The sequence below is a fragment of the Nomascus leucogenys genome, chromosome 17 (assembly GCF_006542625.1).
Source record: "Nomascus leucogenys isolate Asia chromosome 17, Asia_NLE_v1, whole genome shotgun sequence".
NCBI classification, from domain to species: domain Eukaryota; kingdom Metazoa; phylum Chordata; class Mammalia; order Primates; family Hylobatidae; genus Nomascus; species Nomascus leucogenys.
In genome coordinates, this window is record NC_044397.1 from 15,840,068 (window position 1) to 15,854,203 (window position 14,136).

Consider the following 14,136-nt stretch of genomic DNA (forward strand, 5'->3'; position numbering starts at 1 on the left):
TTTCTGTTTGTTTAGAATTTTGGTATCAGATGATCTTGCCTCCCCATTTTGATAAATCCAAGAAATATCCTCTACTATTAGATGTGTAAGTATTCAAGAGAAGGGAGCAATTTAGAAGTATTGAGTCATATATATTTTTCTCAGTGCAGCTTACTGAAAAATGGAGCCAAATGCATCCTTTCCCTCTTCCTGGATCACTGTTTACTATTTCCTCCTTTCACTGTACAGCCACAAAACCCAACCTGTGTTTTCTCACATCTTCTTAATAGAGAAGGGAGATACTCCTTTTCTGTCATAATGGCATATAGATTTTCTTTTGTTTTGCTTCTCTGAACTCCAAGGGAATTTCAAAGGAATTCTTAAGTGTGCATTTTCATCCTTAACCTCCTGGACATTTTAACAAGCAAGAGATGGGCATTAACAGTCTTGACAGTTCCCTTACCCCAGCTCCCACTGGCTGCCTCATGTTTCTCTTCATTTATTTCCTGAAATATTACTGCCGGCTATTTTCTATTCCCCCTTTTGGTGAAGAGAAGTGATAGAGGAGAGTGTTCATTATTAAAAACTTCAAGTCTTTGAGAAAGTTAGGAAGTCATAAGTCTTTGAATAGTGAATGTGAACTCATATGAATTCCAAATATGACAGCTTTGTAAAATATTTTTTATAATCATTAGGAATACACCCTACTTTAATTTTTCTAAAATTGCCCTAGGGTCACCCATGATGCCATAATGTTAGGCTCTTCCTGTCCTGGCTTGCATCATTTCCTATATTAAAAACAAAATGAAACAACACTTGTGCAGGGACCTGCTGAATGCCAGGTGCTTGGCATCATTTGCCTTATTTTATTCACACAACAAACCCATGTAGTAAGTTCTGTTGTTCCATTATACGGAAAAGACATTGAAGCTCAGGGACATAATGTCTCTGTTGTTACCAGCAAGAAAAAAAAGTGGGGAGAGGAAGGGAGGACACAGCTATTAGTATCAGACACAGCTTTGATCCACTATATTCACAGTTTCATGAAAACCACACATAAAAGCACAAAGAAAGGAAAAGATAGGTATTTTAAAATTCCAGATGTGTTATCTGATTTATTTTCAAGTAAAATAATTGTAACAAATGAAGTCAATTCATTCGTGACACTAATTTGTTTTAGGCTTCGGCTCCAATGCTAAAAAACCATCCTTTTGAGTGAGTGATATTTTTATCTTCTTTGACTTCCTAGTAAGTAATGATTTGATCTCCATTAGAAAATGTTTTAAAAAATGGTAAATTTAATACGTATTTCTGTTCAGTTATTTTCCTTTTCCTCTCTTTTAAGGTCTATATTTTTTTTCTATTTTAAAAAATAATCTTGTTTAATCTTGGGGTTAGGGAACTTGATATATACCTAATATTAAGGCAAGCTCTTAATCTACCAAATTTAATATAATTGAGAGGAGCAAGGCATTTCACATGTGAAAAAGTATTTGCTTGCTCAAGAAATGCATGAATGCATTTTCCTGTTTAAAGTTAGAATGTTATACTGTTTTGTTTAAAACTAAAGTTCTCTTGACTGACCTCCCTAAGTAGAAGGAAAACATTAGCAAAGGCATGTAAGCAGGACTTGTCCTATCCTGTGCAGGGGACAGTGAGCAGATGAGTGGAGAGATGGGCTGGGGAGGGAATAAGTTATTAGAGAGTATCCATGTCCAGGAGTTGTGTAGATGGTGCAAAGATGACATATTTAAATGCATTGAAACGAGCTATAAGGAGCTCCTCTTGATTAACAAGCAGAAATAAGAGCGCTTTACAGAGCTTTACAGAGATTGTGCACACAGCTCTGTGTAGGGTAGATGGTAGCCTGTGAAGATTGCAGATACAAGGTAGTTAAACTTGTTAGTAAATAGAATGCCCAACGACATGCCCATTTTCCAATGCAACCTGTTTCTTCCTCTGAAGTTTTAAATATTAGCATTCATTCATACTGCAGTCCATTCCACAATGATTTACAGTCATTGTGAGCAAGACTGTGCCGGGTGCTATGGGAAATGCAAAGCATATGATGCAGAAGTCAAAGTCCTTAAAGAAGGAAATAAACTTGTAGTCCAGGAGTATTTGTAAGCTGAGATGGAAAGATATCCAAAGCTGCATTTATTGTTGTCATCATCATTTTTTTTATAACACAACTCCCCCTTCTTAACTATTAGAGAAATTATTTCTTTGATTTCCAAGATTACATTAATACTTTTAAAATGTTGGCCTATGAAGTCTGTGTTTGATAACTATCTTCAAAGACAAAACTGACAAGTATCTTTGAAGGAAATATACAACCATGGTAGTTGTGTTGCTAAGTTTTAGAGGACTCATTCTGGACACCCCATAGGCTGGCACAGTTTAAGGCTCATGATTGGGAAGGATGCATACTTCTTCTCCACGGGGAAGAGAAATGTAAGCATTCCTCATTTGATTCAGGAAAACCATGAAAGCTAACAATTTGGTATTTTTCATAGGTATGCAGGCCCGTGTAGTCAAAAAGCAGACACTGTCTTCAGACTGAACTGGGCCACTTACCTTGCAAGCACAGAAAACATTATAGTAGCTAGCTTTGATGGCAGAGGAAGTGGTTACCAAGGAGATAAGATCATGCATGCAATCAACAGAAGACTGGGAACATTTGAAGTTGAAGATCAAATTGAAGCAGCCAGGTGAGTGACTAGGAGATGAAGTCAAAGGTCATCTGATTTTTTTCCCCTTTAAAATTTACATTTTAAAGCTGTAAAGTATAAATAATTTAAAGTGTTCTGGGATGAATTTATAATCTTTTATCCTTACAGTAGGTTTTAGTGAAGATGTTATGTTTAGATAACAATATATTACACTATAGATTTATATGAAGTTCAAAAAAAAAGCTTTTCCTAAATTCCTCTCTGTATGAGACTCTAGAAAGGGAGTTGGTATATGTCCTACCACCTTCTAAGAACAGAAACTCAAAATTCATCAAACTCGGGGACAAACTGAGGGATAAATGTACCCTAGTAAACATCTGACTAAACAGGCCAAGCCCATTCCTTCACAGTCAAGGATAAAGAGAGGACTTCAGTGTACATTTACATCATAGGCAGTGACAACTATGAAGTCCTAGGAGTAGCTCCTACAGTCTGGATGAGGGTGACTCTGCTATTTTGGGGAAATTGTAGAGCACAACCATCATCGGTACTATGAATAAGGGCTCTGTTAAGTATGAACCACATCTCATTCTTGTGCTCTTCACTTATGGGACTATAACTAGATGTGATCTGGCTCAAGAGATGTTAACAATGAATGATGGTTACTCATAAGATGCATGTTACATGGGAAGTGCTTTACCTGCAGGCATTGTCACTGAAGCCCTGAGAGGTGGGTGTTCTTACCCCAGATTTTAATTAAATAAATAGAGACTATTAGGTTAGGTAGCTTGCCAAGATGAATCAGGATTTGAATCCAGTCTCATTCCGACTCTTATATTTAATTACATTCAACTGATATGTGGGAAATGTAACTTTGAGTTTCTGTAACCAACAGCATGTATGTCTGGGGAAGCATAATAGGGAGGGTGGTTGAAAATAATGTTATGAAATCATAGACTAGGAAATGCAGAAGGATCCATGAATGATGAAATAGATGGAGAGAGGAGATGACAATTGATTAAGGATTCCTGAGTGAAAGAAATTCTCTTTTACTAAAGTTAATGATTAGCTATTTTCCTTAACACTTAAAAAATAGAGATTCGGAATAAACAGGGGATACATTTGTTCAAGAGTGAGGCTTTGATATTTTAAAAATAAACTTGTATCTATCCAGATTGCTCCTCTGTGACAGAGGGCGTAGTTTCCAGGGTCTCTCAAATCTGACCAACAAAAGTCCTAAAATTACAAAATTGAGGATTTACTATATACAACCCCAGTTAAATAAGTAATGAGAAATAGTGTGTTTATACAGTGGAACATGCTATTGCAGCAACTAAAGAGAGCTAAGCATAACAACATGGATGAATTGCATATACTGTTGAATGAAAGAAGCTGGACACAAAAGTGTACATCCTACAAGATCCAATTTATGTAAAGATAAAAACAAGGCAAAAATTCAGTGAAATTTTTATGGAATTCAATAAAAGAAAAACATTTCCTTTTGTCCCTTTGCAAAGAGGGAAATGCCTTAGAGGCTTCTGATAATATGCACAGGCCATGATTTCAAGGATACATTCACTTTGTAAAGGTTGATCAAGTTATACACGAATGATCTGTTGCACATTGCTGTATGTCTGCCTCCTTCAATTTTACAAAGTTTACATGGAAAAGATGAGTTGAAAACTATTTTAATTTTTTTCTAACACTGCTTAACTTAGGGCAACCTAGGACTTATATCATTACATGAAAACACAAAGACTGTCAAAATCAAGATAGGTTAATGCAAAGATCTGCAACCACCCACAATGCTAAAAATTTGAGTTCCATTTGTCGGGTATTTTTAAGTAAAAAAAATTTCTTTTGATATCAGGCTAATATTAAGAAATAGGTGCATAAAACATTTTTCTTATTTCTTTACCTGGATTCCAATTCTGAACACAGTTTTGTGGCAAAGAAGACTTCTTAATCCATCAAGGAAAAATTTATTTCTATTGAGTGCATGGTGCTGAGCTAACTAATCAACACCCAGCATAAGAAGGGATTTATTTAGAGAATGGTGTTTAAGTTCTCAGGTAGGGGGCCCAGAGACATTTCTAAGCCCTACTCAGAAGTTTTTCATGCCCTTGTCTTTCTCCATTGCAGGGGCAGACTCTCCCAAACTGAAAAACATCTGGAGAGATTTAAATTCAATTATGTAAAGAAAAGTGCATCTGGGTTGCAAATTTTTGTATAAAGCTGTGAAAAAAACTGCCAGGATTTGTTTTCTGTGAATCATACACACACACACACACACACACACACACAATTTTTATGAACTCCAACAAAAGTAAACCATGTTCATCTGGATCTTAGGTTAAAATGACAGATATTTATCTCAGGTGTTTATTTGATTACTGGCAGCAATTTTTAGTCTCTAATAGAATGAAGCAGAGAACAAATGGCAGGGTTTCACATTTGTGCCTTATCTAAGTTTTCTATACACAGTGCAGTACTGATCTGTGGACGTTTTCCATGTGTTTTAGACAATTTTCAAAAATGGGATTTGTGGACAACAAACGAATTGCAATTTGGGGCTGGGTGAGTAGTTGGCTGATGAATCGGTATGCATTCGTTAGTGAATATCACTCAGAGCAGGTTAATTTATCTTTTGTATATACATATTTGGAGGTGAAAATCACATCTATCAAGTCTTAGGTCTCTGGGCAGTAACCCTGCAGAATCTCCACTGAGTTAGGCTTACACCTTTGTTTATTATGATGAGCGAGGGAGGTGAGGTAGAAAGAGCAAGAAGGAAGGAGTGAAAGAGGGAGGGAAGAGGGAAGGGAAGGAAAGAGGGAGACTTTTTCTTATGCACCAGTCAGTAAAGATTTCATGTTATTGTTTTTAAATCTTCTATAATTGGTACCATGCAGTCACTAGGGTCAGCAAATTTTCCATAGTTTTCCCCGTATACCTACCAAGAAAGGGATCAGGGCTCTGAAAGTGTAGTCTTTAAAGATACTGTCCAATTAAGGCCAATTTAAGCCTCCTATACCATGCTTTTTATCTCTAAAGAGGCACAGTATATAAAGATGTGAGAAATGTGGAAACTGCGACTCGCTTACCATATGTCCTTATTCTTTTACCTCCATAAAAATAACTGTTTCCATTCCTTAGTCATATGGAGGGTACGTAACCTCAATGGTCCTGGGATCGGGAAGTGGCGTGTTCAAGTGTGGAATAGCCGTGGCGCCTGTATCCCGGTGGGAGTACTATGGTATGTAATTGCTGCCAGGTACAAAGAGATACAGAGTGTTGACCTCAAAATGCCAGTAACAAAGCCATTCCTTTCTGAGTTTCAGTGTTTTTACAGAGAATAATAGGCTGATTCATCTTAGAGGTTCTTTTTGGATACCTATAATAAGATGATCTCATTTATTCTGCTATTGTGCAGGGCTGGGTGGTATATTTTATTACACGTTTGGTTTTTTATCAACAAATTCTGTTTTCCAAATTTCAAAACAGCCCCATGCTACATTTCTACAGATAAATCATTCCTTATCTTTACTCTGATTTGATTCTTGGGTTACACATATTAGCAGAGTGAGAGAAGTATGTATCTCTTTCCCTTCAATTAAATGTCAAATACAAGTAGGGCTTTGGATGGGAAGAGAAGAGGAGGAACAGTGGAAATACCCATTGGGGGGTTGTTGTTTTTTTTCACTCTTAATAGGTGAAAGCTACTCTAGAATATGCTCTTTGTCATTGAGAGACTATGATTTTATAAGGCATCATACACCTCTAAGACTACAATTCTCAAAGGGGAGGGAGTAAGCGATGGAAGATGAGGGAGGGGGGGGGGGAGTCAGAAGTGGTAAGGAGGTAATTGATTTTCCTGCACCTCTTCTGACCCCATCTCAAGTCTTCTGTCTAGTGTAAGAAAAGAATGGCTGATGATGAATAGCTTATTAAATATTTTAGATCCAGAAATATGGTAGTACCCAGAGAAAAAGTCTCTTAAAGTCTCTCCCAGTCAAGATAAACCAATGTAAAAATACATTTCTATCTTTCTGTTAAGAAAATTGGAGGGCATAGTTATAATTTGTTCTACACACAATGAATTTGTTTTCATAATATTTTTCTGCTTGACATTAATTGTTCTGTTGGATGGCTTGTTTTTGGAGACCTCTAGTGGTCAACAAAATAATGGAGTAAATCTTTGTAAGTTTAAAAATATGAAATGAGAAGAAAACGTCATTTAATGTATATAGACCAACCTAATACATAGGAATTGTCTAGAGTTCTTATATACATGTAAATTTAAACAATTTTATTCAAAGATGGGACAAAAGGAATACGTAAATGGTGTTTCAAGGCATATTTTTAAAAGTTTACAATTGCATTATGCAGTTATGCATAATATTTTTTAAATGTTATTTTTAAAATTTCAGATCTTCTTATACATATAAATCTGGTTAGCATAAATAAGAAAGGAGTATTGTGTTCTATGACAAGCAGAATTAAAGTCTGCAGCTACCTAGGGGAAAATGTGTTTCACCCTTAAAGGCCATTTTTCCCCATCTAACGTACAACCTAAGATATTAATATTGAAGTGCTAAAGTTAAAAAAGATATGAGCATTTTATGAAGTTCTTATATTTTAAAGTGTCTTTTAAAATATTCTATTTTTATATTAGTGTCCTTTAAATATATAAAATTATGTATAGTTAGTATTCATGTTAATCAAAATGATAAAATATCACTGTTAGTAATTTTGGAGGAAAATATTTTGATTTTCATAGAAATGGCATAAAGTATACATATGGAGCAACTAACACTCGTTAGTTGTTTCTAATCTACAATACCAGTCACTCAAAAAGTGTTAGAATGTTGAATTTAGATAATATATCCATTTTTAAAATTAATGAAATCAGTTTTGAAATACTTGTAAAATTATAGTGAGATTCAAGCCACTAACCTAGATGGCACAGTGGCAAGATAAAATTCTTAGACTTTTTAACTGTAATCTGGTCACTTAAGGAGGCAGTTTTCAAAACAGTTATGTCAGATTTTTAAAGTTTTATTGCAATTTGGCCTCAATAATTTTTTTTACTGATACTTTAGGCCAAATATATATAATGTATCATTTAATTTTTTTAAATCAGGCAAAATATGTTTAACTATCCAAAATAACCAAACCAATTATGCAACCTGTTTTTCAACCATATTTATAGATAAAAGAGCTTATGTCATTTCAGCAGACAGATATTAATGTAATCTGTTTCACAATGCTCAACTGTTATACCACAAAAATTGAGGCTTCACCACAAAATGAGAGAAAACAAATGCTAAACTTGCATTATGATGGAGTAGCTGAGCCAATATGGGGATATACAGCAAATAAATGATAACTGAATTATTTATTTTTATTATAGTGAATCCCAGCCTGACCCCCAAAATAAAATATGATTTAAATCAGCAACTAGTAATTGAACATTGTTAGGGGTCTCCAAAAGGAAATAGATGATCATAAATCAGGGCACATACTTGTATTATAACCAAAAAATTTCAACACAATTGAGGCATTAAGTGACTTCCTAACTAAAATTCTTCGAGAGGGTCATATGATAATGTTAAGATCCCTTACCCCTTAGCACTTCACATTTGACTTTTCTGCAGGTGGATTATTGATTGGATTTTAGATAATCTGGTTTGATCTCCCTTTGCCCCATCATTAGGGAAAAGTGAGAATGGGTTAGGGCTGAGTGTGGAAAGGTATGAGTAGGCAGGGATCTGGGAATTAGCATCTCTGGCTATATTAGCAAGCCAAGTAAAAAATTACCTCCCATAAGGTGCTTTAGCCACCCTTTTCCTTCTTCATAACCACATAGAGATACTTCTGAGAGTAACTCTATATTCCTATACATAAGTGAAGACATATGGAAACACTGAAGTGGCCCATTAAAAGCAAGAAAAGTTGTTATTGTATGAATTAAACTCTTTTTTCTTTTTTTTCTTTCACAGACTCAGTGTACACAGAACGTTACATGGGTCTCCCAACTCCAGAAGACAACCTTGACCATTACAGGGTAGGAGATGAGGACCTATACCTATTTTATAACCTATTTATAAGTGGTTTAAGAACCTTCTTAACTCTATCTATTCTAGAAAATATATATTTTTATTTCCAACAAAATTCTTGTTAAAAAGAAATAACACAGGTGGTTTAGAGATACTCCAATAGCTTCCCCTACTATATTCTGCATAATTACAGTCTTTATCGCATGCTATATAGGTCACAATATGCATTCATTTAGAAATACAAAGCAACATCAGATAATTACTTTAATTATAAAATTTCAGTTTAGAAAACCTATTAGAAATTCAACATATTCCTTTAGAGCCTAGAAGACTCTCTAAACCTTTAGCTATATATTGAAATTTCTTACAGTATTATCATAAGTAAGATGTATATACGAGACTGTAATTTTCTTACTCATAGCCAATTATGTACAGTTTTTTTCCCGAAGATTTAAGTAAAGCAGGTGAGAGGTAGGTACAGTTGGGCAGTACCCTTAAAAAGCCCTAAACCTAAATCACTGAATAGCATCCAACAGGCTGGTTGCCTGATGGAAGAACCAGTGGGCAGGTTGCTCTGCAGATGGGCTATAGCATTTAAAATATGGTGTGGGTGCAACTATCATTGACAGCCCCCATGTGCTAGTGTGGATGCCACGGCAAAGCCAGAGCATTGTCTCTGGTGCCACATTGATGCAGCTGGAAGTGCTAGCATAAGTACTCGGGACCCTTCTGGCACTTTGATCATTCCAAAACTTTGCTGATTCTGTTTGTCATGTTAGGTTGAAAAAAATTTTTTTAAAACCCTGAAACTTACAGCTGACAAGGTAAATCATTTATGATGTTTACATTTTTCAAAGAATGTTCACAATTCTTCCCAAGACAGTGAATTAAAGAGAAAGAAAAACAATAAGAATAACTTAAGAACACAATTTCTTCTCATCTGTGTCATGACTTCATATTAATACATTGCTCTGAGCAATATCCATATGTTTTTGTAAGATGTCATCACTATTACTATGGATGCTGAAGTCATCTGATCAAAACACAGTAAAACTCAAAAGTTTCTAGTTTTGCAAGACAAGTATAGACAATTTAGTTTTACCAATTACGTTCAGCTTAATGAGTAAGGTGTGTGTGTGTGTGTGTGTGTGCAGGGAGCTGAGATAGCAATGTTTTTGTGTTAGTGGCTGTATGACGGTTTTCACGTCTGTTTCTCAGTCAAGATAGAAAAGTAACAATCTGCAAAGTGAGATGCACAAATCATCTACCCCTACAACCTCCCATAATTAGATTGTCCCCACTTCTGCTAAGGGTCCCGTTTAATACTTAGGGTTCAATTCTTTCCATTCTTTCTCCTCCACCTCCCATAAGCTGCTTTAGACCCTCATTTCCTTCTTCGTAACCACATTGCTATTGTCACATAACCTATCTCCTTTTATAACAATAACCCGATTTGTCTCCCCTTATCTTGTCTTCTCACACTCCAGTCTATTGTGCACAGAGCTGGCAGATTAACTCCCACCCACAACATGTTCATGGTTCCTTCTTGTGTCCTCAACTAAGCCCATTCCTCACGCTTTACCCAGGTGTTCGACACCCTTCCTATAGTAGCCCACTTTGTCTGGAATGCTTGCTGTTCTCTGAATGTTTCTGTGGCTTTCCCTTTTGTGCCTTTGCCCGCTGCTCCTTCCACATGGAGTGTCATTTCCCCTCCATCTCCACCCATTCAGAAACTTACACAGCCCTCTCAGTGGAGTAGCATACCCTTTTGAATCCCCTTTTGATAGTTTCCTTGTATATCTCTGAATCCTCATTTTATTCCACCTTGAACTAATAGGTATCTTGTACTGAATTTTCCCCTCTTCAGTACTGTTAGCTATTCAAGGTGTAGAAGCTAGTCAACACTGTATTCTTTGCCTTCTCCTTTAGGAAGTATAAACCCCAAAACCTTTCCTGATTTAACTTAAAAACTTTTTGAAGGGAAACATTGTTATACAAGAATTTCTCCATCACCGTTTTCATTTTCTAGTTCAAATTTTCTTGTTAACGACCCAACCAGAATACTTAAATTTGATTGTCAAAGAGTTTTCTCCTACAAGATTCTGAAAGTTCCCGAAACATTAGAGATGTAACTGCCTAGGGTCCCAATCCCTCACTTGAACATGGTGGATGATGAATCCAAAACGTTCATTTAAAAAATTATATTCTAAAAAGTGGAGACTGGAAGCACAAGATCAAGCCCAACCTTGGCATCTAAGGAGGTTCATGGCACCTACCCTACTTTCTCAAATAACATCAGCCAATGGGGTATTTCCTCTTCAACCAGCCCTTCCTATATAACGAGATAGGATAATTAGTTGTAGTCTGCTATTTCAACCTGCATAAATTTCCAGTCTTTCCTATAGGCTCCTCGTTCCCACATAGATCCCCCTCTTCTCCAGCTCTTTCCCCGACTGCGGTGGCCATTTCCATCTCCACCTTTAGGTGTTCGCTGCATGAGGTAGTCATGTAAATAGAAGTCACTTCCTCCTGCCAATGGCAACACACGCACACTGGGTGCACAAAGTCACTCTTTCACTTCACTGCACAGATGGCACCCGAGGACTGTTTAATCCTTCCACGCCAGGAGTCGGGTTTTCTTGGCACAAAATTCATTGCTGGCAATGGACACATTAAAACTGCCAGTACCAGGGAGCTAAAGGTTCCCAATGTGTTACTAAGAGGAATTATTTGGGAGGGCGATAGTTAAGGTGGGCAGGATACAAGTGAGGCAAATGCACTAACTGAATTGTCTCCACCGTGGTAAGTTGCTTCCTCCGAAATGTGGAGAACTGAATCTATGTGGAGAACTGAATCTAAGTGCCTATTTTTGGTGCACAGCAGGCTTTAGAATAAAGCTGCCCTCCTTTGTTTTTTAAATGAGCCTGTGCTTTTGTCTCTGGCAGGAATACATTCAAAGATTCTATTTTCCTCCAAGGCCCCAGCTGCCCCTCTGGACCCCATCTTTTACTTTTCTTTCCCAGGTTGTTTTTCTTTTCTCCTCTCTCTCTCTCCTCCTCTCTCTATCTCTCTCTCTCTCTTTCTCTCTCTCTCTCTCTCCCCCTCTTTTTCCTTCTCTCCCTTTCTCTCTTCCTCCCATCCTTTTTGAAAAGACAAAGGAGACAATTCCTTAGAGGATTTCACCACCCTGTGCATTTCAGTGGATTAGAAGGAAATATTTTTAAAGCGGTTCACGTTTAGTCTGGATCAGTGACTCTTTTCAGTACACTGAGGATTAGGAATGACCGAAGTGTGTAACAAGTAAGGCCTTGATCTTAGTCTGTGTTTCAGCTAAATAGCCACTGATACGGTGGCCAGAATTACAGCCTTTGGAAGAAAATGCAGTTTTTAATAAAACTCAAATAAGAAAAGGATTTTTTATTATTAGGTGATTGTTGATCTGGATTTGGAAGAATTTAGAGAAAGCCACATCACCAAGAGAAGCACATGTTAAATCAAAGTCCTACTCACCATTGAGGAAAGGGAATTAGAAGAGCCATTTGCATACATGAATGGAACAGGCGGGGATGCCATGTGCAGTTGTTCAGCCTGTGCCCTGCTGAAAGCCAGACCACACTCCATTTTCTAAGGCCTACACCTCCAGGGCTGTGTCAAACCAGACGGAGCACCCTTTCCTATTCTTTCAAAGCTGCCATGTGGATTAGGGGACCCTGAGACTAAGGCCTGGACCCAATGCCGTGACACAAGCAGTGACTCCGTAAGACTCTTTTTGGAGATAATAATCCAACTACTGGCAAGAGGCGAGGGAGAAGCACTTTTAAAGGATATCCAGACCTCAAAGATGAAAGGAGATGTTCATCCCCCCCACCTCAAGGAGCTGATACCGGAAGCTCTACATGGGCAGCCAAAGTGGAGGGGTGACAAATCTGAGCTAAAGGGTAGTATAGCTCTATAGAAACATCTTTTCTGCAATATGTCTCAGTCCCAGCAGACAGAAATGGTGACAGATTTGAGCAAAGGAATCAGATCCAAAGGGGCAACCCTCAAAACCAGTGTCAATCAGCAGACAGCAGCTGTAGCCACACCTTGCGGAGTGGGCTCCTAACAGTGAGGAATGGTCTCTCATGTGGTCAGTCACAGGTCTTTTAGTCAAACTTGTAAAAAATGTTAACATGTGGTAGACTTTCATTCACCCATTCGAGGTGCCCGGTGTTTTAATCATTCGGAAGTTTATTCTTTGTCAGTTAGAAAAAACAGTATTTTGGGAGAGAAATAAAAAAGAGTAGGTAATAAAAGATGAATTTGAATATGACAAAGTAGCCAATACGTATGAAAAAGACTTGTGGCTTTCAAATTGTGACTATGAAACCCCAGGAATTCTATACCTTAGGAGCATGTAGGGAGGGGAAGGGGAGTGGCCAAGAAGTTAGAGGTTCCCCTTCTCTGCTCCCTATCCAGAGGGGGTCTAGTTTCACTTATTTCATTCATGTTTTCATTCATTTATTAAGTGCTTCTATGGCAAGTCATCATTCTAAGCTCTTTACATGGGTTATCAGGTTTAATTCTCCTCCAGATCCTCCGAGATAAGTACTGTGTTTCTATTTTACTGACACAGAAACTGAGGGACAAAAATGTTATGCAACATATTGATATTGAGGGTTAGAAAAGGGAGAGAGGGCACTTATCTGAATCATTAGAGAAAGATTTCGGAAGATGGGGAGGATGAGCATGATGCTCTCAATAGGTTACGTATTGGGGGAAGGCAGATCAGCACAATAGACAAATGAATAGCAGGAAGAGTCATTTTTTGGCGATGTGGGAAGCAGGTCCAATGAACTGAGGGATAACAGAAGAAGGGCTCTGAGAAGAGCAGGCCAAATGCTGGCCAAGAAGACAGGACATAAGCCTGGGGAGGGGATGGATTTATGAATACACACAGAGAGAAGTATCAGATCAAGGGCAAGAGAAATAGGACCCAAGTCCTGAGCCTTGTTGCCAAGAGAAGAGGGCAGCCTGGAACACACAGAAGGGACTGATTTAACTTGTAGAGGAGATTTATTTTGCATTTTGCTCAAAATTTGATAGGCTTTTGGCAAGTGTATGAAACAGTCATAGATTTGGCAGTCTTCTGCTAGCAGATTTGAAATGTTCAATCCTTAAGAACTGCTGCATCGTTAGGTTATGCAAAACAGGGTGCAATTTTGTAAATATGCCATCTTGTACTGATTTGACATTTGTTCTATTATCCCAGAATATGCCAAAGGGAGAGAGACCTTCAGATTTAAGCCAAACCTTAACTTGTTTGTTGAGTGCTGATAAAATGTTGACTGCTGTGTGATCTTTAAAGAAGCCAGTGTTGCTTGGTGAGGCCTGAGGTGGAGCCCCCTGTCTGGGGTTGATGGGAGCTCTCTCCTTGGCATCCCATG

At 37.6% G+C, this 14,136-nt stretch overlaps 1 protein-coding gene across 1 annotated transcript in view; it reads left to right on the forward strand.

Moving 5' to 3' along the window:
- The window catches only part of DPP4 (dipeptidyl peptidase 4), an 83,104-nt gene that overhangs the window by 60,868 nt on the left and 8,100 nt on the right, over positions 1–14,136 (forward strand). The window contains exons 19-23 of the mRNA XM_003266171.3: positions 16–85; positions 2,496–2,690; positions 5,174–5,228; positions 5,808–5,907; positions 8,654–8,718. Coding sequence (XP_003266219.1) covers positions 16–85; positions 2,496–2,690; positions 5,174–5,228; positions 5,808–5,907; positions 8,654–8,718 — 485 coding nt within the window. The remainder of the gene's footprint in view (positions 1–15; positions 86–2,495; positions 2,691–5,173; positions 5,229–5,807; positions 5,908–8,653; positions 8,719–14,136) is intronic.